Raw genomic sequence first — 25,997 nt, 5'->3', positions numbered from 1 at the left:
AAAAAATAGTAGTGAGTGGAAGTCACATTTGTGCTTGTATCACAAGCTGAGCCATCAGCAATGGCTGCAATTTGTTGAGAAAATTGGCATCTTTCCCTTTTATTTAATTTAGAAAGAAAAAAAAAACTGTAAAATTGGAAAAACGATAAGAAAGATGAAGGTGGGTCCCAATAGCAATCTGGAGACAGATAAGTAAAGCGCGTAAAATGTGGGTCCCAATCTGTCCGTCTATCGTTAGCAGGGTAAGAAGATTAAAAGGGTGAGGCAGAGTTTTTTTTTTATGTAACAAGTTATTTTTATTTTTATATTATTGTGACATTATTTCCTATTCATGTTATAGTTAGCATAGTTAATTTTTTTTTATCATTATTTAAAGATAACCAAAAGAAAAATTTATTCTATTTGAAAACCGTTTTGTCATTAAAAAAAATACTTAATTATGATTTTAATTTTTGTATGATAAAACAATGTCATCTCATCTTTAACAGATAAATGAATATTAACTGGTAATAAAGAGCCTAGTGTTGTACGTCAGCCAGCCACATTGCAAAAAACAACTTACTTAGAACGAATTTATTGTTATTGTGATGTTTTTATTCACTAATACAGGTCTAATGAAAAAACACATAAAGTAAATTTATTACTTAATTTGGACGCAACGTGAACCTGTTTTGTATAAATCATCCTCTATCGCGCGGCACACTGGCCATGAGCCTTAACCGTAAGTAGGACCCGTCTTGGAGGGTTCACGGTGCATGGCTCGTGCTTACTGCGGCGGGGTCAGGCTTTTTTCCGGGTTCTAGAGTCTTCCTTTATAGTCTTATTGCCTATGATTGGGTTGCGCACATGGCACGTCCACCAATACCAACTGCCTGCCCTCCTTTTTTGTGAAAATCCATTTTAATTGCCTCCATTTATTTTTCCATTTATAAACATCATCTATTTATTTCCGGAGAAAGGGAATTCAATTATCTACTTCTTATATAAAATACATTCAAAAAATAATATATATATATATATATATATCTACATCTATATATCAAGAAGAGAAACCCAACTTGAGAGCTACTTTACAAATATAGTAAATTGCTTCAATTGTATCTTGGATTTATTTTGGACTAGTGTGAGCTTAACTATTTGGCTAACTTTGCCCTTTTGGTGTCGTGGATGTTTCTAAGGAGAAAAACCTCGATTTCTATTAACCAGTCTCGTGATAAAAGATATATGAATATAATTGAACACCGTCATGCTGATTATTTTAATGAGTCACGTTAGGTTGCAGAGATCTTTGCATATTCTAACAATTAAGAATCAATCAGATTATGTTGTTACATATACGGCTTCCATCTAAACTCTGATTGGAATTCATGACTCGTATTAACATTTCAATAAAATATCATACTAAATGAATTTACGGTGTATTAATTAAGATACTACTCAACTTTAACCCTTATTAGAATTAGTAGTTGTAGGTTGTTAGGTCTATGTATTTGGTGTGAATCCACTATCCATGCTACGAGGGCAAATGGCCATCAAAGACCATAAGGCGCCGTGAGTCAGAGGGCGGAGGGAGGGAAAGACCGAAGAGTCATGATAATATTTAAGGTTTTTTTTTTTAAAGAAGGACAACTGGTAGCAAACCACGGTTATCCACTCATTCTGGAGGCTAGAAATACTCATAAAGGTATTTCAGCCTCCTCCTGTCACAAATCTAACTTTCACACCAGAAACAAGTTTCGAATCCAAGATCTCCAATTTTTAGTTTTAAAGTTTAAAGCTTGCTAGCTGAAAGTTGAACCATAATTGCTGAAATCCTCATCCAAAAAGGTTCAATATCTGCATGCGAATGGAATTATTGCTTTCTCCTTTGGATGAGGATTCTCTCCCCACCCTTTTTTCCTCTGCTTCCGCACTTCCTCTGACAGTTTTGTTTTCTTCTTTCTCTCTTTACTTTCTTCTTCTTTCTCTCTCTACAAAGATAAAATCTTGAGTGTTCAAAAAAAAAAAAAAAAAAAAAAAAAAAAAAAAAAAAAAAGAAGAAGAAAATCCTTGTCCTCGTTTTTTGCTTTCCGTATTTGTCTTCCTCTAGACTCCTCTCCAATCTCCATATCACACTGCATGGTGCATGCATGTGCCTTCACTAATTGCCACCTTTCCCTTTTCATTTTTCTTCCTTATTTTCCCCCTAAATACACCGATTAAGTCTTTCTCTTTCTTTTTCCCTACTTATTTTCCTATATATATTAATTGTTTTTTCCATGAGTATAAATTATTAAGTTTGTACTTGAAATATTTTAAACTTGTCTTACATTAGGTTTTTAATAAGAAATTAATGTGTTTTTATGCCGATTCACTTAACTTATTTTCGCACACATTTTGCATCCATTTTTCATATATATTAGTTATCAAATAAACTAGGTGGGTAGACATAACATCACTCGAAAACTTTAAGTAACGGCATATAACATGTAATGTAATGTGATGCTTTTTCTTATTTATAGTCCAATGGTTGGGAACGAATTCCAGATCTGTATTTCACACGGCACGTCTTGAGTGAAATTCTTGACGTTGATGAATCACACAATAGTAGTCAGGAGAAGGCTGAAATGCCTCTGTGAGTCTTCCCAACATCTAGAAAGATAAATTGCCGTGATGAAGCCACAATGTGCTGTATATGGCTAAATAAATTGAATAAATATAAGCACATATGTTAGCATCATGAGATAAATGGAGAAACATGTAACATGATCATGATAATACCCGCACACTAAATTTGACAATATAAAATTAATGCATGGATTAATTCTGCAGAATATTCCACAAAGAGTCAATATTATAGTCTGTATACGTGGAGTTTTAACCTGCATGCATGTTATGTGTTTTTTTTTCTCCTTCTTTTGTTAAACTTTGGTTCTTACTTATCATTCTCACGTGACAATGTGTCACACAAGGGGCACATATGTTGCTTTCACCACCACATTTTATAAGCCAATTGATTTTGTGCGGAGTAGTCTACCTTCTTATAAGTTCTTGCAAAAATTTTTCTTTCAATATTTATTTTACCTTCACATACCACAGCTTTGACCCACCATTGTGTGTTCATTCATTAATTTCATGTTTGGACCGAATGTGTTATAGGAAACACTTTTTTTTATAAAACGCTTTTACACATCGAAAGTTCTATAAAATTTGAAGTGCTTTAATTATGAATAAGTACCTCTCCAAACAACACTAAAATGCTTTTATAACATGAAAATACTTTTAAAGTTTTTATTAAACAATAAAGAAGCCTATTTAGTTATCTTTTTAGTTTTTTTTTTTTTAAAAAAAAAACAGTTTGGAAGAAACCCTAAATCAAAAGTACACATATTGGTGATGATATGGTTGAGAGGGCATGTGTCGGGGCTGGTGGGTGCAGCCAGCTAGCTGGTACTTTTTGACACGTAATGTGTTAGGAAGCTAAAAGGTGTCCCACTCATGCGCGCACCGACCAACTAGATCTAGCAAATCTGCCAGGTCATCATCATCATAATCGATCGGCAATGGAGTTATGAAGGTTGGCTTTTGCCCCAACTAAACAGTACCAACCCCATGCCATGCATGGCAAGGCATGTGAACGTGCCACCCAGATCTCCTTGGATCTCTAGCTACCTCTTCATCTCGATCTCCTTCTCCTCCTCCAAATTTTCCACGCACGTTTTAATGTGAATTTGTGAGGGGGATTAATGAAGCATGTGATATGTGTAATGTATGGTGTTGCTTTAGCTTAGTACGTACTCAGCTGCTGCATGCTGCATGGTGCAACGCTAGCACCACTCTGCCCCAGCTCCCCTTACGGCCTTCATTTTTGTGTGTACGGAACTCAAACTTTGTTAAGTAATTCAAATGTATCAAGTTAGTTATGCATGCATGGGGCTTTGCTTAATTAATGTGTAATTTGATATCATAGGACATGACAATTTAAAATTAATGATTCCCATCACTTTGTCTTTTAATTCTTATTTATACATATTAATTGGATGCATTTATAGCTAATTAATTATTAGTATCTATTTTAAGAAAGAAGGGTGAAAATTTGAGAAATGCAAAACAAATTGCACAACTATGTACGTTGTAAAGTTTAAAAGACTATCGGTGAATAGTATCATCTCTTTTTTAACTTACAAATTGATATAGCACATAACATGACAGTTGCTTATTTGATGCAAACAAGCGAGGTTTAAATATAGAGAATAGAATAATAGCATTCATGTTGAATACCACGAGTGTGTAGAATCATTTATATATTATATCTTAGTGTATAACGGAGACATAGATTAAGACTATAATTAATCTCTAATTAACAACATCTAACCAAACTCCAATAAACAATGCAAACTGTTTTGACTCCTAACTAATAGAACTGACTTTACAACTAACTGTATGAGCCGGTTAATGGGGTTTCACTACTTCAGTTAATTTCATGTGCTTAGTGAAAGTCTAAACTGAAGTAGTGAAGAATGGTGGGTAATAAATTAGGATTAAAACTGATCTAGAGTTCGATTCTCTATAATGTAAGAAAATGTAAATTAGAGTTAACGAGGCCAAAATATAAACAATACATGAAACATTTCAATATTAGTTGAGAGTCGAACATAAAAGTTTGAACATCAATTGGTTCTTGTAGAATTGATAGATCAAATTCTATCAAAAGATAAAACTGATAAACCAAAGCAACATTTGATTTGGGTTTTCCAAAATTTCTCTGTCTCATTCATCATCTGGAACTGGATGGTGAGTGATTGGTTTCTAAAAGGGTTGACTATGATTGCATTGCATGTGTAGTTTTGTACGGGCGAATACATAATAAGCTTCTTGGGATCCAAACACGATCGCATGCAATTTTATGATTAATTATATATTTCAGAAGAGAATTAGGAAATATTCTTTCATCTTGGGGCGGTGTAATTTTATGGCTTTGAGAATAATTGCACTCCAGTGAGATAGCCCTAATCATGAGCTCTCTACGTATTGTGCTCTCGCTAGCTATGCCTCCCACTTTAATATATAAGAGAAATGCTAATTAGCAGACTCTGTCAAAAGTGAATTTTTTTATGGATTTTCTGTTACCTCATATTTTTAGCATTATGTTCTATAATGTTGGCACGAAAATTGAGCTTAAAGTGTGAGATGTCAGAGAGTCTTCTTAGCTTTTCTCCATACAAAAATGATATTCTTATAATATATTTGTATCATCTCTCCAATAGGGATGGAACCCACATGAGTTGGTGGGTCTTACTTGTATTCCCACTTTGGAGGATGAACTTATTTCTCCACTTGCAATATTGTAGTTTAATTGTAGAAATTTCACCATCGGAGCGCTCAATTTCTTAATATTCATTTAAAGGTCATCCTTATAAAAAAAAATAATTAGAACGAAGTTCGTTTACTCATCCAAATTGATGAAATAAATCAATAATATATAGGTACCAAGTAACATATTTATGACAAACCGTATATTTATCTACTACATTTGAATGACTAAACGAATTTCGATTCAAATAATTTTTTTATAGGGATGATCTTCAAATGAAGATTAAAAGAAATTTAACATCCTAAATATGAAATTTTTATAATAAAGATACGTTATTTGTAAATGAAAAAATGAACTCATTCCTCCAAAAGGGGACCACAAGTATTATCCTTTAGGGGATTATATGTATTTGCCTTCGATTCCAATCATGTCTATCGCATATCGATTAATGGGAGCTTGTATCAACTTTGCTTCAAAAGTTAGTTTGATGAATTTTTTATATGAGTTAAATCCCACTATATGTCAAAGTCAAACAAAACAATAAACCAATGCTAATAAAATGGGTTAGTTTGTGTTTTTTAACAAAATGATATTCAAAGAAGTAGTTTGATAACTGCGACATCCCACATCGCCTAGGGGTGTGATCCTTATATGTATATTTTCATCCCTACCTAGCACGAGGCCTTTTGGGAGCTCCTGGCTTCAGGTTCCGTAAGAATTCCGAAGTTAAGCGAGAATGGGGCTAAAGCAATCCCATGATGGGTGACCCACTGGGAAGTTATTCGTGAGTTCCCAAAAACAAAACCGTGAGGGAATAGTAAGCCCAAAGCAGACAATATCGTGCTACGGTGGTGGAGCGGGCCCGGGAAGTGATCCGCCCCGGACCGGGATGTGACAATAACTATTTTTTTTTCCAAAATTAAGCCAAAATTTGATAATTCACCGTATTAGGTTTCAGCTTTTGCTTAGCAATTTTTTTTAAACGAAGGCTGACAACAATGATTAAACAAGTTTGTAGTTTTCAAATTTTTATTACCATGATAATTAAAAATTGAAACATTTATTAAATGAGCCTAAATCACTTTAATATACGAAATACGCGTTGGAATAAAGGTTTGGTATTTTGCTCTGACCAATTGTTCTGTATGCATTATTATAATGCTTAATAGGGTTCATTTTCTTCTTCTTTTTTCAACTTTGTTTTGGGTTTTAATGGGTTTTGTTGTGAATAGACGGTTCAATCTCATGTTGATTCTGCTGGAGAATAGAATTCTACATCGGTTATATGACAAAATAATATACAATTAATATATGAGAGTTTTCACTCCTAATATCACTGAGGAATTTTACGATAAAAACCAAGACCTAGCAGTAGGTGGTAAAGTTGAGACAACATCCTAATATTGGTTGTGGGTCATGTTGTACCATAAAGTTTATCATGGTGTCACAGTAGACTATTCTTTCAACACAATCTGGGTGTGGTTTAATGAGCTCGAGTTTGCCTTCTTAAGTTGGGTTTTTGAAAAGTTGTGCAAGCTTCAACTTAAAGATATTGAATGATTGGGCCCTCGAAAAATTGTGTTGATTCTAGCCTCTAAATGATGACCATTGACCAGACTCTAAAAAAGTTGCGTTAACTTTACTATAATGATTTGACCTCCCAATGTGGGAGTTGATTTCCCTTGTGACCCCTTGTAGGGCCACTTGTGATGGAGCGTGTTGGAGGATAGGATTTCATACCGGTCATATGACAAAAATATATATAATTAATATTTGGGAGTCTTAACCCCTAATATAACTGAGACTTTTTATGATAAAACTCACCACCACCCAGCTATATATAATTAAGTTGAGACAATATCGGTATTGATCTAGACCATACTGGGTCTATAAAGTTTATCGGAATCAATCCTTAGGCAGGCAGCCTGTAAGACCTATGTTAAAGAATTATCTCACAAATTCAAAATAATAACACTAAGCTTGTTTATTGATAAGTAGACACCAAATGTAATATATAAATTGGTTAATATAATCAATAAGAGAATCGATTCTCTTTTATTTACTTTATATTTGGAATGTTTAGGCCTACCTAATTCATAAAAATGGGGGGCTTGCTGCCCATTTCGAAATACAGCAGTTGATGATCAACAAGAAATAATGAGTAATGAGAATTCTAAATGCATGCAACTAACATATTTTGATCCTTATAAAAATTAAAATAAAAACTTTATATATGCAAAAAAAAACCAATTCAATATACATTTTATTCTAATTGAAAAATAAAAAAATATTTTTAAATACAGCCATGCATGACTGGCAGAGACGTGAAGGGCCTGCTAGTTGACCTTAATTTTTAGTCATTGATTTTCAATTTATTTGATCTGAAAATCGAAAATTAAAAGAATGTATAAGAAATAAAAATGTTTATGTGAATAGCGCAACCCAAAAGTGTTCCGTTTATGTATAGTATGAGAGGTGAGTTAGCCAAGGGCCATATATGATATATAGCTAAAATATTAACGTATATTATTTGAGGTTTAATATTTTAGGTATCATCTGGAGCAGGAAGTGACCATGTTCAAATTAATTCTGCCGTTTTCTAATCAAGGGACAGTACTCCAAATTATTCCGTACCCTCTTATAAGCAAACGTACTTTCATGTTAGCTATCACCTGCTTATCATTAAATTATGTGATTATACTTATTGATTACTCTAATTAACATATATTTGTTCATATATAATACAAACCTTTTCATTAAACAGCATTGATATTAGTATTTTCTTATCTGCAGAACACAGTAACGTGCTAATGGTGTTCTAAATTATACATTATTTGGGTGCATGTATTGACTTTGTATTTATAAATGCAGTGTCGAATTTTTGACTTTGTATTTCTAAATGGTAACGGTATTCTAAGTTATATAATTTATTGTTTGACACCACCTTGGACTTTTAATTAACAAGAAAAAGAATGTACACTTTGTGGAAACAGATAATGTGTACGGCTAATTATATATTGCGAGTTATAATAATACTTTATATATCTATAAAAGAGAACTCAGATTTCTTATCGACCACTCTTTCTCGGTTGCACGTTGTTAAAAGCATTTGTAATTTTTAATGGAAAATATGCCTTCCTTATCGAACTAGCTAACTAGTTTATGACAAAGTCTTTGCCGACTGATTTATTTATGTAACCCTAACATAGGCATCCTCATGAAAATATAGAATTGTCACACTTTTAATCATCCTAATATAGTTAATATTATTAGCTCAATTCAGCAAGAGTAATGCTATGTAGACAATTTTTTTGGACCACATTTGCAACTCATGTGATGTGTTACTAATATGAATTAAGCACGTTAGTCAACACTTAAGTAATAATTCAATCATTAACAATCATATCATATGTATGGTTTAAATTGATGGTCTCCTAGCATTACCCATTCAGCAAATGTACATTTAAACCATAAAATTTATTCTAATGGTGGGGATTGACTCGAATTCATCAAGTTGTGCTACAACGGATTTTGGTGCTTAAAACTATAACCTATATATAAATACACCTACTTATAACAAATACATTGTTAAAAATAAAATCATATTTTGTTGTCTAGATTCAAACTTGAATTAACGTCAACTAAATAATCAATACTATTCAAGAGTTGTCGCAATTTATATTTGCCAATAATATTATCTACTTTCAAGTTTCAAAAAATACATTGGAAAATAGTACAGGAATAACAATCTATATAAACTATCCCACATGGTAGAGCTAGGTGCGTGAATATGCCATGAAAATTTAACTAAGAACAAAGGGTGGAGTGGATGGTGTGACAAGAATGATCGGCAGCAGCATGCCATGTGTGTAAAAAAACTTATGATCGATCAGAGGGAGGGATAATAAGGACCAATGGATAGTATGCAAGGGGTCCTCTAAGGACCACTTTTCCCTGACCTATCATCCATCAACAGAACTCTTGCAGATTTCTGCTCTTTCCATGTGATCTCTCACTCCTCTGCAACCGTTAATTTGTCCAAGCACAAATAGGTTTTCTACCTAACCAGAGCGGTTGCGACCTCTCTCGATCGGACACGCACAGCACGAACCTTATCATATTTATTATTTCCTTTTGTACGTGCATGCATATGTAGTTTGTTATCATTTTTAGTTCAAATTAGGGTTCTACGCTGCATACGGAACCAACAATGTACAATGTGAGTTTGTAGTGAATGTTAACACAATTTGGTTGTTATGATTAATCTATACCCTAATAGAGAAGAGCGAATTGCATCAGTCTTATGATGTCAATGCGCCTGTATTTAGAGGAGAGTTATCTCGCCAATCTAATAGTTGCATGTGTGTTATATTCAGTGTGATTTTCTACCCACTACAAGAAAATGGAGCAACAATCACGAACCAAGCACGGCTGTTGTTGGAGTACTTATTGCTAAAAGCATGGTAAAAAATCAGACAAAAAGTTAAAAAAATAAAAAATAAAAAATCATACATTAGACTGTTTGTCACGCGTTTAACAATAACTACGCCAACAACAATTATACTTGCTCTGTGGTTGTTACCCCTTTGAATAGAGTGTTCTAACTTGAGGAGACGGTTATTGAAATGAGTTATTGACAGAAACAGCAAAATGAGGTAAATATCATCTTTATTCCCAAAGAATATACGGGTTAAATTTCTTGTATGGTCGTTTTATTACGCGTGCATCATCTTCTGATGTGATTTACAAACAAATTAAAACATGTGCTTGCATGTCAGATTAGCATGTAATGTTGGCACAGAGTATGGGACACCTGCAGAGAGGCTGGCTAAATAAAAGGACATGAATAGAGTACCCATCAAACTTCTAACTTGGATCGGACCACAAATAAACTCCTAATATTTTGAACAATAAAGTTGGCCTTTTTGAAAGAAACAAAAAAAGGCTAACTACATTTTCCACTCTTCATGTTTGGAGCGATTTTTAAAATAGGTCAGGAGGTTTCATTTTTCTCACATTGCCCCCTATATAAGGTTTTGAAACTATATTAATTTAAACATTTTTTCCAATGAATTATTTAAATCTTTACTAAACTGATGATATAGTGAGTATAAAACCTGTAACTTGGTTGACATGTAAACTACATTTGCATCACATAGCCTACAACTCATAAATAATGACTTAGTTGACATGTAAACTACATTTTCACCACATAGCCTAAAATCTCATAAATAATGGATACTAAGACGTTCAAATATATAAGGTGTAAATTGATGCAAATTCAAAATTTTAGGGGCAATGTGACAAAATTAAAACCTCGTGACCCAATTTAAAAATCATCTCAATCAAATTTTGAGGGTGTTAAATGGAGTTAGCCTAAAAAAATATGTTGGCCAACTTGGCCAACTAATTACCCCGTAAAATTAGTAACCAAAAGGAATCTTAGGCTGGAAGTAATACAGATGATGAAGCTTCAATTCAATGAACCAAACACAGGCTCGATCTCGGTGTTTCTAGCCGCCCCTACCACCACTATCAAGTCCCACATATGTCAATCCATCAAACATGTTGTAAAGCCCTTTGTTTTCTTTTGGATCGGTGCATGAACCCATCAGCCGATATCAACTCAACCCATGTGTTGGAGTTGGTTTCACTTGCTATAGCTCTTGGCCGCACAAAAGAATCCCTTTCTTTTATTATCGAGAAATGGCGATCGAACTCAGAACCTCATCTAACATTGAGAAGAGAACTACTATAGTCCTACTAGACCACATTGTTCATGCTTCTATAGTAGTATATACCAAGTTTTGAGCTTGATCTAGATCAGCTATGATCTTGGGTGTTAAGCAAAGCAACGTCGATTTTGAGCAATGTAATATACGGTTCACCATTTATCTTTATTTACTAGAGAAAAATCTAGGGCATTCGATAATAAATAAGCAAATTGAGAGGGTCCTTCACCTGTTAAGTGTTCACACCCTCTCATTTGGTTGCTAGCTAGCTACCTCATCGTGCATGATCAGTTGAGGACCAAACAGAAACCAACCCTAGATAACAACCCTTCACATTTATGCCCTAAAGGGGTCAAAGCAATTAGGTATAGCCCCACAAATGGGGGACAAAACAAGAAAATTTTGTCTTTGGTGGTCATTGAGATCCTGTGTCAATGTTTGTGCAGTACTACCACACATGACTGCATGATATGAGCACAAAGAAACCCTAATTCTTCACCATATATCATGCACCTTTTAGCACTTTAATTTAGGAACAATAATTGGTCGTTAAATTTTCAATGGCCACTTTTGCTTTCATCCAATCAAATTTAAATATGTATCGAATTTGTGTTTACACTTTTAATTATTTAAACATGTGTTCAAATCTAATTAGATAAAAGTAAGACTAGCGGTTGAATTTTCAACCGCGAACTATTGTTCTTAATTTAGGCTCTAAAACATGTGAAACCCTAGACAAAGCAGGTTTGCCATCTGATGATGGAGGATCCCTCATCCCTGTAAGGTGAATTTCCCGATATAATTATTCTTTGAATTAAATATGAAGCAGCACACAAGTTTAAAAGCATGTCTCCCTTGCCGTACGCAGTTTGAAGGTAATTATTACTTGCCTTTATCCTCTCACGTGACTGACCATAAAAGCTAAACATGCATGATGCGAGATCTTCCCAAAATAAAAATAGAGGGGATAAAAAGACGAAAAAACTAAAACATCATGAGATATTTCGTAAGGTTGTCTGATTTTGCTAGTATTTGGTAGGAGTGCTTGGTTAAAATAATTTCGACTAAAATTACACGGAATTGGATAAGACTAAAATATAAAATGAGTTATTCTTTAGTAAAAAATGTATGCGAATAATATATGAGTCATTCTTTAGCAAGAAATGCATGCCAATAATATTGTTAGACACCTATACCTAAGTCTGTTATTCTCACATAAACCTGCTTAGCTATACTAACATCTTTAAAATTTTAGAAGCATATGTTAAATTGAGTGGCGAAAAACATCCATGCTCATGCACACTGGTGCAAGTTCAATCCCCACCGCTTCTCCTTCCCCTAACAACTAACTTTTTAACCCATTAACGCTATCGGTCTATTAAAAGATGGTACTATCAAGTATCAAACTGAAACAATCAGATCCATTTTTCTACAACCTTTTGCAAATTGACAAGCCTTCACCAATCCACAAATAATGAAGGTCGACTGAGAACGGAAAAGTAACAAAGACATTCATTATTACAAGGATTCGGAAGTATCTCCAGTTTTCTCAAAACTTCGGCTATGCAAACTTAAACCACTGTCTGTCCTGACATCTTCAAATTTTCTGATTCATATACTATTTCTCAAACTTCGGCTAGTTACGAATTGAACAGCTGATTTAGATATGCTTACTTCTAAAATCAATCAAAATTCGACACCAGAAATACACAAAACTTGTTAGGAAATGCTGACCTACGATTTCTGCCATGTATTGAGCTATACATCCCAATCGATTGGATGCCAATAGCGCGCCCACAGAAAAACAAGCAGAGTACGGGGCACATGTGGAGCTAAGGTCTTGAAGCGAATTCCTGTTCCTCATATTTGACGGTTTTCCAATAATGCTTGGGCATCATCTGCTGCAGATGACGATGCTTACAATAACTCCTCACAGATGGTGTAACAAGAGAACATTGCTTGCCCATAGAGATCATTGTCACATCAGCGACTATACGTCTCTTTGATAACAAAATCCGGTGAAACGAATGGCTCTTTGTCTCTCAAATGACCACCTCTTTAAGTAAAAGCACATCATCCCGTGGATGAGCTTCTTCTATCCGAACAAGAACTTCATCTCCAATTTGGGCTCCCACGGATACCCACACGGAAGATTGAAGTCCCACCTGCAAAATTTCAAGTTGGACACAATTGACGTAAGTGCAACAAATCAGCAATGTTTTGCAAGTGACCAAGATCAATTAAAGCTTAAGAATATCACACTCGCAAATAAAAGAACAGTTGAAAGCAAGATAGAAGGGAAAACACAAAAAAGATAATAATCTCAGTTGACATATACCATATATGTCCACACTAGATCTGCAGAGTATATAGGATATTCCATAAGAGTCGTTGATATAATCTATCATGAAACTGTACACCTAATTATTTGGAAACTGTCCTAGCATGTAATTCTAATACGGTGCTGGAAGTTTCAAACTACAAATAACACGAGACAAATATCTGCATTTACAATTAAAAGATGCAATGGGATGCTACCTCAACTAACAATATGGCTGCAATCCGATCCTTAATGAATCTAAGAATCAGCGCATGATATTTTTTTTCTTTTGGCTGTCTTCTCAGATATTCTAATATCCAGTAGCGAAGACTGCTGCTAAAGAGCCTCCTTGCTACTCTAACATTCATGTTTACAATAGATGCCATCCCCTCCAACTGACCAGCCGAGAAAGGAAGAGATTCCCCTGCAAGAAATGCTTTCACCTACATAACAAATGGATTCATCAATGATTAACAACATTAACTCAACAGTGTGGCTGAATACAGTGTAAATGTTTTCATAAAACATGAAGAAGTCATAGCACTTGGCCCCACCACCTTCACTAAACTCTCTGACCTTGGCTTTGTCGAATTTATAAGATTTAATGAGTAAGGTTAAATAAATGTGTGCTCAACTAGCACGATATTACATATAAAACTGTTCAAGCTGCCCCGTGAGAAGAATATGGCTAAAGACCAGTTTAAAAAAGGGTAGATACATAAAATACCTGCATTTTTATTCTGCGTGCCAAATCTGTCCCACAGAGGGAATATAGACAGAAACATGATTTGATTACCTTAGTAAGTCTGGTTTGAACAATAGACTCGACATAGCAGTGACACTTAAAAGTTTGTCCACTTGCAAAAGGCAAACAAGAGATCAAAAACACTATATGATTTTGTTGATAACAGACCCATTGAGGGCAAGGTCCACATTTAACATCGTAGATTATTAAGAACTATACTTGCATGAAAGAAACTCACCTGATAGTGAGCTAGTAGATCCATATATCTACGGATGGGAGATGTAAACTGAACATAACCCGGAAGTCCTAAAATTCCATGACGTATAGGTTTTCTGAAATCAATTTCAGCAGCACGCATTAGTTTAACAAGAGCAGAGCTTCTAACAGGTCCTTCTGGAAGATGTGCATATACAGAGGTGTCGATGTTGGACTGGGGTTGTCCTCTGTAGGGTAAAGGAATGTTATTTCTAGAACCAAAAGTGGCTATAACTTCTCCGCAGAGTACCATCATCTCAGTGACAAGTCGCATTGCAGGGTCTGCCTGGTTTTCTACATACAAATTAATAACAGGCTCCGGATCCTCTGGATTTACCACTTTGATGCGTGCTTCCAATGTGGCTGTGTCAATTGCGCCCTGAAAAATGCACATATAGTTATTATCAGAAGAATTGGAGGGTTACTGATACATATCATGCCTACAAAACAATCCTTGCTGAGATCTTAAATCAACATTTTCCATTAACAAATGTAAATGCATGTTTGTTTTATAGATGAAACTGTTTGAAATGAGTTTTAGATCTGTTCTTTTTTCCTGACAGGTTTCCGATTTTTTTTCCCAATATGTCGTGATCTAACGATTTTGCACAGGATTAATATTTATGGTAGAATCTCTATAGGGTCCATGTTATTATGGATAGTACAACCATGATCATGAGGATCATGAGACACCAAAAATATACATTGGAACTTTGAATCACACTACAAAGGTTCGGAGTTAAATTGGCTCTGGTTCTTTAAGTTCAACCTGTTCTCGTCTCCATATTGACCGGAGAGTTGCAGCCTCAGACAGGATTTTCAGTTCAGCCTCTTCTTGCAGGTTCAAATGAAGAAGCTCAGATGCACTCTCATATGTTAACATGTATGTTGGTTTAATGATTGAGTTGTCCACTGAATATTCTGCAATACTGTCGAACCCCAAAGAAGGTGGAGTTAGTTCATTAGTAAAATTTAGTTGGCAAAAAGAAAACTACCCTTCAAATTAGCAAAAGCTATAATGCTTTAAAGAAATATCGACCCAACTCGTTCCGAATAATTATATAATCCTAGCAGTGTAAAAAGCCTCAACGGTGGGAACATTCTACATATGTAGTTGGTAATAGAAGACTCCTAGATTAAGTTGGATGTCTTAAACTCCTATGAACTTCCAGACATAAGTTTAACATACAGGTTGCCATTCATTTTGGCTAAGAGACATAAATATGGTAGTGGCATAAAGCTAAGGTCATAATACACATATCCAGATGGGACGTAATATGGATTTTGGAATTATCTTATTGACAACAAGAATGATTTATTCATTTCACGCTCTGTAGAATAAGGATTCACTCAAATTTAAAATATATCTAACCACCACCTCCAATCCCAATTCTATGGTAATCAACAACCTTTAAGTAGTAATGGTTCCCAAGCCGTCTGTGTAACTCCATTAAACTAAAATACAGCATCAATTGGGATGAGATCTCAAAGAGGGGGGCCAATTGCAAAAAGCAAAGTTTTACCTTCCATCGGAGTGCAGCACCACAGATACAGTAACTGCATTGCAAATCTCTCCTTGTTGCAAACTCATTCCCTCCATGGCAAGTTTCTCCGGGAACATAGGATAAGTAGCAGTGGGCAAGAATACAGAAGTTCCTCTTCTCATTGCCTCCCTATACATCATAAATTAATAAGAAATGAGTGCAACACGAACATTTATCCATTTTTTCTTGTACTGTTCAAGAGCTACCTGTCTATTATGCTCCCAGGTTGGACAAACCTAGTTGCATCTGCAACATGAATCCATATTTTAATGCGTCCATCTTGTAGCCTCATTGCACTCAGGGCATCATCGAGCTAACATATTACAATAAAAAAATTCACAAGAGAGGTCAAATTTTGATGCGGCAAATTTTACTTTTTTGACAGCAGAGGTATGATAACATTTTTAGGCATGTGAAAAACATACCTCATCAGCCTCGTCCACATCAATAGCATAGACCTTCAAGTGAGTGAGATCTCTCCTTTCAATCTATAGGAAGAACATTTACAGAATTAGTCTAATTATTTAACTAATTATTTTCACACACACACACACACACACACACACACAAAATGATTCCATGTAGAACTAAGTATGTGAAATGAGTATTACTAATTTACTACATTTATAAAAGAAACAGGCTAACCACATCTAAATCAGATGAATCTGACAGAAGATGTTCTGCAGCTGCTATAACTTCATCTGAATGATCAGTACGGATGTTCAACTTCAACAGGTCAAGATTCATGTGTACAGGAAAATACCCAATGTCTATGAGGAGATTCAAAGCTGATGAGGCTGTTTTTACCATCCCCATTGTTCTTAGGATCTGACAAAAATGTATATACAAGAAGATACAGATCAGGAACAAAGCATCATGTATTATCACACAAAGAGCATTAAAGAGAAATAGGGCATAACATCATTCAATATCTTTAGCTCCTGAAATACCATATGAGGGTAACTGTTCTCTTGGCAACCCATACATTTTCAGAGCTTAGAAGTAAGTACCTATTACAACAGGAAACTAAAACACTGTCGTTTAAGTCAGACTTACTGTTCCGGCTGCTTTCCTTTGGTCATCATTTGTGCAGGCATCAATAGCATAAGCTTCAAGAGACTCAATTTTGTGTCTGATTTTCTCTTCAGCCAACCAAGAAGTTTTGGGAGGTTTAGCATTTAAAGGCATTGCCTTAGCAGATTTCAGTAATTGTTTAAACTCCTGCAGTTCTTTCTCAGCAGCCTCCTTTGCGAGCTTCCTACGCAGAAGTTCCTCAACCTAAAAGGACTTTCATGTTAAAATTATTGGAAAAGCAAACAAGTAATCAAGATGAAGGTTATCAAAGATAACTCAACCCAATAATTTTGCATTTACTTCTACCAGGTGTCAAGAATAACTGGCTTTTTTTCTTGTCAGGCCAAAAACAGGGCAAAAGCACCTTAATCTAAAAATCACTACGGTCAATACTTGGTCGCGAAATGGTCAATAGAAGGGCACCATCCTATCCCTCTCCATGAACAATGAAGCAGATTCCCTCTTATGAAATAGCATATGACAAGAATCACTCCAAGCATACATCTATCTAGAATCACTCTTTCTTGAAACACATCTAACATGAGGAGCCCTAAAGATAGACATGTTCAAACCAAGGCAACATATCTAATTGGCCTCTCGACCTACATGAACCATTTTCTTGGACAAGATGTTGAACCAATGTATATTGTACCTGTACAGCAGGTCGAGGTCCATATATAGAGCGAGAACCTTTTGTCTCCAGAACAGTGAAGTATACTTCGTCTTCTGAAAGCAACAGATGAGCACAGTAGCATTCAAGAGGCTCCACACTACCAAATATCATCTGTATGAATGAGATAGTGTCACTGGAAGAAGCAGTAGTACATAAAAACTTTAACTGGAATGTACGGTACCTCAGCTAATTCTTCTGCCGTCACCCGCTTATTCTTTTCAAGGAGCTCAACCCAAGCAAATTCAAGCAGTGCTGGATCCTGCACCAAATCAACTAATATCCTTCACCAAAACACAAACCACAAGAAGGGAAAACAAAAACATTTTATCCGCAACTACTTTTGGGCAGGAACCAAATCACCAACCGAGCTAGCTTGAGCTTTCTGAATAAATTCTGATATCTCTGTGTGGTCAAAATTCTCAACACCGGGAACAATATATGTAATCTGTTGTGGTTTAATCGATGATGTAACACCATTCTGACATAAGTACAACAATCAAAACACAAACTTCAGAATACCAGCAAAGCAAACAAGCTATAATCTTTGCGTTTATTAAAGTTAAAAACAACGAACAGTGAGTTTTCCAACACCTAGCAACCTATTAATATGCCGCATTAGTTGTTTTGTGTTTCTAGTAGAACCTGATCGGACACCATCCAGTTCTTCTTGCCATCGGGCTTCTGCGCAACGGCCAGCAACACTCTCTCTGCATCCTTCTTGAATTCAAGCAGCAACCCTTGCTGCAGCGTCCGGCTCACAAGCTTATCTTCTACAATCCCACCACTACTTGTCAGCTCCACCCTTCACAACAGTATATCATTTATGCATTAAAGATGTGCCTTTTCTTTCTATTCAACCAAACATCGCATAATTACTTTACTCTAGGCTTCGTTTGGTGTCTAGGATTGGACTGGATTGGAATGGATAACCTGAAAAGGTTTATCGAAGGTCATTTCGAGGGGATTAGAATGGGATTGTTCTCCCGTCTAATCGTACAATGAATTAGTTTTCTTCGAGTAATCCATCTCCCGCCACATTTAGTCCTTTCACATATCCAATCCAATCCAGTTATCTTTGCCAAACAAAGTCCAAGTTCTCTAAGTTCATAATTAACGATAATTAGAAGAAAATTAGGAGAAACGTGATAATTTTGTGAGGGAGAGAGAGAAGGTACTTGGCGGCAGCGGGAACTAGTCTCCGTCTGCGCAGGGCGCCGAGCTCTTCCATGACGCTATCGACGAGGCTGTGGACGGAGGTGCTTTGAACGCCGCCGCCATGGCCGGGAGCTAGCTTACCGGACCGAAATATCGGGAAGCGAATGCCTAATTTGGAGAGTCGGCGGAACTGGAGAGTAGTGAAATGGCAAGGGCAGCAGCGGAAAGGAAGGAGAGTGGGGGAGGAAGCGGAAGAGGAGGCGGAGCGGAAGATTGAGCAGCTGCCCACAGTGGCTCGAACCGCCATGGCCGATGAAAGGTTTGGTGATATGCGAGCGAATTTTTGGGTTGCTCTGCTTCTTCTACTTCATGATAAAATGGGCTATCACTTCGTGGAGGGATTTCAATATGACCAGTTGAGGTGGTACCCGTTTAAATTTAACGGTGACATATGTATGCTAAAAAGTTAACAACTTAAAATACAAAATTTCTCGCTAATTTTATTAAAACATGTTGTATGTCATTTATATTTCAGTCACAATTAAAAATTTCTCCACTTCGTGACTGCGAAATGTTTGTTCTTACACTCGCCCTTTTGTTTGAGTTTTGTCACACCCAAACTCTTGTATTGAAATGAAACGATTGGATTCATAATCATTTCGTTTTTTTTTTTTTTTAGTGTGAGGTCATTTGTAGTTTTTCGGTTTGTTAATATGTACATGAATACTAAAAAGCCGTTTAATAACTATTTCTGTTGTAAAATTGTGAGGATAAATGACCACATGCTTTAAGTGAGGAAGACTTGAGAAGAGTAATGTAATTGTTGTTATGTGATGTTTTCAAAAGGGCAATAGTAGTGTAATTGTTGTTGTGTGATGCTTTTAAAAAGGGCAATCATTTCACATTTTTGTTTGTTACGGATGTGGCTCTATATAAAGAGCACTTCGTATGTGATTACAATACACAGCAAAGAAAATAGGTGAAAGCAATAATACCAGTATCCCTCCCTCTTTTTACCTGCAATCCTTTTGTGTTATAGTTACAAAACTAAACAGTGTGATATTTTGCACTCACTTCTCTCGTATCCCCAACAAAGGTTATTTCTCTAACTTTTGTCTATTTATAACAATTTCCATTTTTTTCAATTTTAAAATAAAAAGGTGAAAAATTAAAAACGAAATGATTATCAAACGACCTCTCAAGGGCAAAAAGAATTTTGATCGGTTTGATAACTATTTCGTTTTGAGTTTTTCTCTTGTAATAAGAGGAAAAGTCTGGGAGAAGGGAAGAACAAAGAATGGAGAAGAATGTGAAATAAAAGTGTATAAAGACACAAAGAGAAAATAAAAAATTGAAAATAAATTCTTGTTACGCAATGATATTAGGTTGGGGGTTGGAATAAGTCATAGTTGGATCAAGCCGCACAATAAGAAGTAAAAATTTGATATCGAACTAGCGATTTATGAGAGTCAAACATAATGCTTCTATTTAAAAGTGTACACAAATCAAATTCCTATTGATAGTAAAGATCAAGAGTCAAGATTACACGATGATATGAATACATATAATAACAAAGTTATACATCTGAGCAACTCATGGAACCTCTTGACTGCACAAATCAACTGCAAAGCTGAGAACATAACCCCTGGATCTGAGAACTGCTTGCATTTGGAACCGTATACGTCCCGTTCTTACCGTTGCTCGAGCATGTTAAATAGATTTGATCACCCATCTGGTTTGTCTGCAATGAGATCATCGCGCACAGGAGTCAGATCGATGCAGTTATCACACGATAAGTACTCGACAGACTGTATTTGCTCACAAGTGCCATACGTACATTGCCTCAGAACATTATTTCATAGTATATAAACCGACTCTTTCTAATGAACAATTCCATTTAACGCACAGGGACTTGGACAATATGCATCTACTACTAACTTAAGAAGTTGATCCAGTTTTAGAAAAATGGTTTGGATTGTAAAACTGATTGCGCGTATTAAATTATACGCACAAGTAGGAGCAGGTGTAGAGTGTTAGGTACCGTGCAGTATGCAGGCTCCGAGTTGCAGCTCCATCTTGAAGTTGGGACACAAGATAAATAATGACACCAAGAACAATGCTTATTGGCATCAACTCCCCGAAGAAGCATAACGAGGCCAACTGTAAACCTGCCATATCAGCAAAAATCAGTTTAGGTTGTAAATTTATGCTGCGTAATTGACTACTAAATTTTCAAATTACACAAACTTTCCCAGCCAGGAATGAATCCAAACTACCTAAGTTTACTATATATGATATCCCCCGGCTGCACCAATTTTGACATGAACTAATAGAAGGAGAACATACAACCAAGAAGAAAAGCAAGAACAAAAATGAGGGTGCTGAGTGTTGCAAAGCCTCTCCAAGTATACATGTTTCACTTCTAGAGAAACAAAGATCACACCGAAGAAATATACTGATATAGAGCTCTCCTCAGTCCGAACCCATGTCTCCAATCTAATTATTACTCCGGCGTAAGCTGCTACCATGTTTCGAAAAGGTTATCTGCCAGTCTATATGTAGGCATCTCCAAAATTGGCAAAGTTTCTATTATCAGTTTCCGACGCTTTGAGGCTTATTCCTAGGTAGAAGAAACCAAGAAAAAGCTTCAGCCAGGAATGGGAAACTCTACACTAATCTGGTATTTGAAATAGAGAAAGTTCTGTTTCATGATTACATTGAACTCCAAAAGCTAGATTTCAACATCCAGGCAAGTGCGCATTTCTCTTTTTATTTGGTACAAGAACTTTAGAAACTCGCTTTCAATACAAGTACAAAAAAAATTCCGGGCTGAAGCTGAGCAAAACCTGAAGTCCTAGAGGAGCTGTATATCGCCTAAAAAGAACTTATTAAAAATGTTAATTGGGTAGAAACAAGTCAGCATGTTATATTTTTAGTTAGTAGTAATCTTGTCTTTGATATACTGTTACTAGTACTATGGCAACCTAAATATGGAAACATGAAGTGCACAGAAGCACAGAAACAAATTGGCTTACCCAACAATTAAAACGATCACAGAGAGGACCCACAAAACGCACTGATAGGTCTTGAACTTTGATTTTGTTTGAGATGAGGCATATCCTGGACCTGGAGAAGTATATCTTTGGTTAACCCATCCGAATTGGGGGCGGATAAGAAACACAAACCCAAGAAAAAATCCCGAAAGGAATCCTCCAATATGAGCAAAGTTGTCAACGTGTGGGAGCGTCCCCACTGCCAAATTGATTACTATGATGATCAGGAGGGTGAAAAGAGCTCCAAACTGAACAAGAACAACGAATTAGATACGGGTTCCTGAATGTCACCAAATTTTTGTTTTCTGAAGTATGAAGCTCCTTTAAAGTAGTTCAACAATTACCTTACTAGCATAAATTGTCCAATTAGTGATAAGTTCAGAAAGCATGGCTCCCAGCAACCCGAAAAGTGCACCAGAAGCACCAACAGAGATGTTTGTTTGGATAAAAAGTGAAGACAACAAACTCCCACCAAGTCCAGAGATGACATATAGCAACCCAATCCGGACTGCAATAGAAACACACGAGAATAGCACAAACAACATGAGCAAGCTAAGTTTACTGAGATGAAGTAAAATAAGCAAAACCTACATCACCAAATCGACTTGGCTCGATGATAATAAAAGCCTAACTTGACTAGGTTGCAGTGCAAAGAATCATCAGTCGATTCCCTTGAATGATGAAAATGCTTATGATCACAAAGTTCTTTGAATTTGCAGATAATATATACCACGGAATTAGACTAAAAAAAACTAATTTTCGAATACATACCGAAGCCGAACTCTTGCTCTAACCGATATCCGATGACTAAAAGGCTCAACATATTAGCCAATAAATGGAAAACACCCCCATGTAACCAATTGCAAGTGATGAGAAGCCACCCCTGGTGTCTGTCAACCACCTTATTTACATCCAAAGCCCCCATCTTCTGCAACCTAAACCAACGAAAATCCAACACAATACCATTTTATACTTACAATCTCTATCAATTAACAACCTTTAGAGCAAAAAGGGTCCACCCCAATTGATTGAAAACTCTGATTACAAACACCCACCAAATGATTTCGGATCAATCCCCACTTGTAAAACATCTTTTTATGGAAACAGAACAACGGAAAGTATGCAAAACTTAGAACCAAGTGGTTTTCTTAAAGCACAAAATTGGAGCTAACTCAAACAAAATGTATCAAATTAACGATATGCAATCAATTAACAATTTCATAACAAAAACATCTAAGGGATCAGACCCAAATGAGATTAAAAGTTAGTACTTCACAAACCAATTGAAAATCTAATTCCAAAGTTCCAAATACCCACCAAATGATTTCGAATAAAGTTCTAAACTTGAACACATGTTCCCAACACATAACAATGAAAAGTAAAGTAAGAAATTTTGAAAACAAAGGGTTTGCAAGTGGTGGACAGGGCCTTTCTCTTCAACCCGCTGCGTCTTCGGGTTCAAACCCTTCCGCACTGGCCGTAGTTTAGATGAATTTAGCGTACATTATCCTATCGTTTGCCAATTTTGCTTAAAAAGGAAAATCGAAGCGAAAACAACCAGAATCATTCAAATTTAACAGCAGAAATTACGAACTCACGTCGATGAGGACGGTCCAAGAAGTGGGTTCTCCTTAAAAGGCTGGAAGGAGAACCTCCCCAAGAACGTGGCAATGCAAGAGACTGAGTTCTTGGGGCAGTTGTTGACATACATGGTGATGATGAACATAACAACGTTGGCAGCAACAAAGACAGGAATCAGCCAGACAACCCATTTCTTGAAATGCTTGATCTCTCTGTACACGGGCGGAGACGCGGCCGGAGCTGGGGAGGCTAGCGGCGGCGTCTCGATGTCTACTGGGTGGACTACGTTGTAGTGCCGCCGTGAGTTCACTCTCATTTGGGCCCCCGATGACGGTGGCTCCCCCGCCATTGAAAGAGTCGAAAGATCGATTGGTTTGAGAGATGAAGGATGTGGAAAGTGGAGACGGAGATGATGAGAGAGAGAATGGTAGTTTTAGAGAGAGAGAGAGAGAGAGAGAGAGAGTCAGGGAAGTGTAGCTGGTTTGGTCAACGTTGGAGAAGCTGCTTGCCTAAAATTGAACTGGTTCGTTTGGCCGACAGTGTCCTCCATACGTGTCTTCGCCTAACAATTCTTTACCTTCAAGCCATTGTTTGTTCGAGCTTTTGACGTAGTGTTACGAAATTTAAAAGGATACTACTATAAGATATAAATTTTAGAATAATGCAAAATGCTAATTTTTTTCGCCATACAATATTTTTAAGTAAGAGGGTTTATATTCGATCCACATTAATAACAAATTTAATATTTAATTAGATTTTTATCTGTTTTTAATGTTTAAGTAAAAGGATTTTTATCTGTTTTTTTTTTTTCCTCAAAATAACGTGTTAGCTCTTACTATCAAAATAATAAAAATTTCAAGTTAATTAGTCTCTCGCAGCGCCGCTTCTTGACTTTCTTCTCTTGCATTAGGCATCGGTACGCCTTATGCGTGCTTGGGCCATGCCAACACTTGAGAGCTATCATGTGATTGGACCGTACAACGCCTTGCTAACTCAAAGCGTCCCATAGAGAGAATATAGTGATTTCTCTTACACTATATTTGAATGAGAAAAAAAAAATTGGGATTTGGGTAAAAATTAGAATTTATAAATTGACATGCACCAATTTTTTTGTTTGGATTCATAAACATAAAGATTTAGAATTTATGCGTGAAAAAAAAAATTTGGAATTTAGAACCTCCAATTCTCAAGTTTAAATTCCATGTAAATATGTGTCATTTTTTAATTTATATGATTGTTGTTCTTTTAGGTTAACTAAACAAAAAAATTCACAAATTCTAGAAAATAAAATCTTGTCATTTTAATTTCTATCATTTTAAAACTCCTTAATAATCTTAAATTTCTTCATCCAAACATAGTGTTAAATCTATTAGTCTAAGCAGGAAACTTGTTCAGAGTTGGGTCAACTCAATATCGAGATAAATTCATTAAGGATTTTATTGCACCTTTTGTTGTGCATAACAACTCGTGCATTGTTGTAGCTAAAGAATGAGGATCCTCTCCAGATCCTCAAAACATGTATGTTCATCGTCTATTTTACAGACAGTTTTCGTTAGTTATTGTTCATGTTTACTTTTGAATAAAAGTATTTAAAATAATTTATGACTGCACGATGTAAGATGAACGGACACGATTTGAGAATCTCCAGAATCATCACAAAGAGAATTTAGAGATGATCCTCATTCGTAGCTATAAGGGTTAAGTATTCCACTTAAGCGCGTTTTTTTTAAATAAAATAAAAAATACTAAAAAAGGTGATAAATTTGGTCGTGAAAGATAAATATGCACATTCTATAAAGCATAAATGAAGGACTAAGAACCAAATTAAAAATAGATGACAAATTGAAAAGTGTCCCTGCCTGTCCATGTTAAAAAGATTAATAAAGTGATGAATAATTCCCATGCAAAAGTTAATCATTTACTATTAAATTATTCATCAGTGGATTTTATATGGACCATGATTTTAATACAATTATTTTATTAATTCAGCTGCTTCCAGTGTGAAAGCGTGAATATTAAGGGTAGCAAATTCATTATACTTTTGTATTATTTAACAAACAAAATATCAATGACCAAAAAAAAAAAATATATATATATATATATATCATTATATTTAAAGAATTATGTGGTATATTAATAGGATTAAAAATGAAGCCAATTTACTATACATTAAACAAAACTTGTATAGTATATGAAAATAAATACGTCAATGCATAAGTAACTTAGTAGTACTGTCTAATAATATTGCTAGTTTATTGTGAGATTAAGTAATTCTCCTTTTTTGATGTTGATAAAATTGTTTGTTAAAAAAGAAAAAGACAAAAGACAAACGACGAACCTCGATTGCTTGTTTGCTACACCATATAATTAGAGATAACATATGCATAGTGCATGTGCAGGTCCCAGCCTTGCTGCTACAAACATGGATTATTGAATTTTACAAAACATACAAATTTCTTCTAATGAAAATTTAACTTCCCCACTCCAAACTCATTTTTCCTAGCCTCATAAAATATTTATTCGAATAAAACTCAATGATTAGGATCCAACTAAGCAACTTACCAAATTAAGT

The 25,997-nt window shown here is 35.6% G+C and overlaps 2 protein-coding genes across 2 annotated transcripts; both read right to left on the bottom strand.

Moving 5' to 3' along the window:
* Window positions 1-12,519: 12,519 nt before the first annotated feature.
* Window positions 12,520-19,190, bottom strand: LOC103940996 (ribonuclease II, chloroplastic/mitochondrial). The gene is made up of 14 exons (XM_009351178.3): window positions 18,812-19,190; window positions 18,279-18,438; window positions 18,001-18,114; window positions 17,818-17,895; window positions 17,616-17,747; window positions 16,946-17,167; window positions 16,535-16,717; window positions 16,315-16,377; window positions 16,096-16,202; window positions 15,869-16,018; window positions 15,115-15,274; window positions 14,329-14,724; window positions 13,564-13,788; window positions 12,520-13,190 (listed from the first exon to the last, which is right to left on the bottom strand). Exons 1-14 carry the CDS (start codon window positions 19,096-19,098, stop codon window positions 13,068-13,070), a joined length of 2,400 nt encoding a protein of 799 aa, XP_009349453.2. The 5' UTR covers window positions 19,099-19,190; the 3' UTR covers window positions 12,520-13,067.
* A 1,030-nt stretch (window positions 19,191-20,220) lies between these two features.
* On the bottom strand, window positions 20,221-24,029 carry LOC103940997 (RHOMBOID-like protein 1). Its single transcript, XM_009351179.3, has 6 exons — window positions 23,443-24,029; window positions 22,616-22,779; window positions 22,189-22,352; window positions 21,827-22,092; window positions 20,833-20,959; window positions 20,221-20,532 (listed from the first exon to the last, which is right to left on the bottom strand). Exons 1-6 carry the CDS (start codon window positions 23,772-23,774, stop codon window positions 20,410-20,412), a joined length of 1,176 nt encoding a protein of 391 aa, XP_009349454.2. The 5' UTR covers window positions 23,775-24,029; the 3' UTR covers window positions 20,221-20,409.
* Between the last annotated feature and the right edge of the window lie 1,968 nt (window positions 24,030-25,997).

This window comes from the organism of the source record quoted next, unplaced genomic scaffold, assembly GCF_019419815.1.
Source record: "Pyrus x bretschneideri cultivar Hongxiangsu unplaced genomic scaffold, Pyrus_bretschneideri_v1 Contig2, whole genome shotgun sequence".
Classification (NCBI taxonomy): Eukaryota; Viridiplantae; Streptophyta; class Magnoliopsida; order Rosales; family Rosaceae; genus Pyrus; species Pyrus x bretschneideri.
This window is presented reverse-complemented; position numbering and strand designations above follow the sequence as displayed.

Excerpts from the sequence above, each read along its gene's own strand:
- LOC103940996 (XM_009351178.3), bottom strand. The coding sequence starts at position 19,098 with ATGGCGGTTCGAGCCACTGTGGGCAGCTGCTCAATCTTCCGCTCCGCC. Across the intron at positions 15,275-15,868 it reads GTGCTGCACTCCGATGGAAG|TATTGCAGAATATTCAGTGG; the intron begins GTAAAACTTTGC and ends GGGGTTCGACAG. Across the intron at positions 13,789-14,328 it reads ATCTACTAGCTCACTATCAG|GTGAAAGCATTTCTTGCAGG; the intron begins GTGAGTTTCTTT and ends TTTGTTATGTAG.
- LOC103940997 (XM_009351179.3), bottom strand. The coding sequence starts at position 23,774 with ATGGCGGGGGAGCCACCGTCATCGGGGGCCCAAATGAGAGTGAACTCA. Across the intron at positions 22,780-23,442 it reads CTTGGACCGTCCTCATCGAC|GTTGCAGAAGATGGGGGCTT; the intron begins GTGAGTTCGTAA and ends TCGTTGGTTTAG. Across the intron at positions 20,533-20,832 it reads CGGAGCCTGCATACTGCACG|ACAAACCAGATGGGTGATCA; the intron begins GTACCTAACACT and ends ATCTCATTGCAG.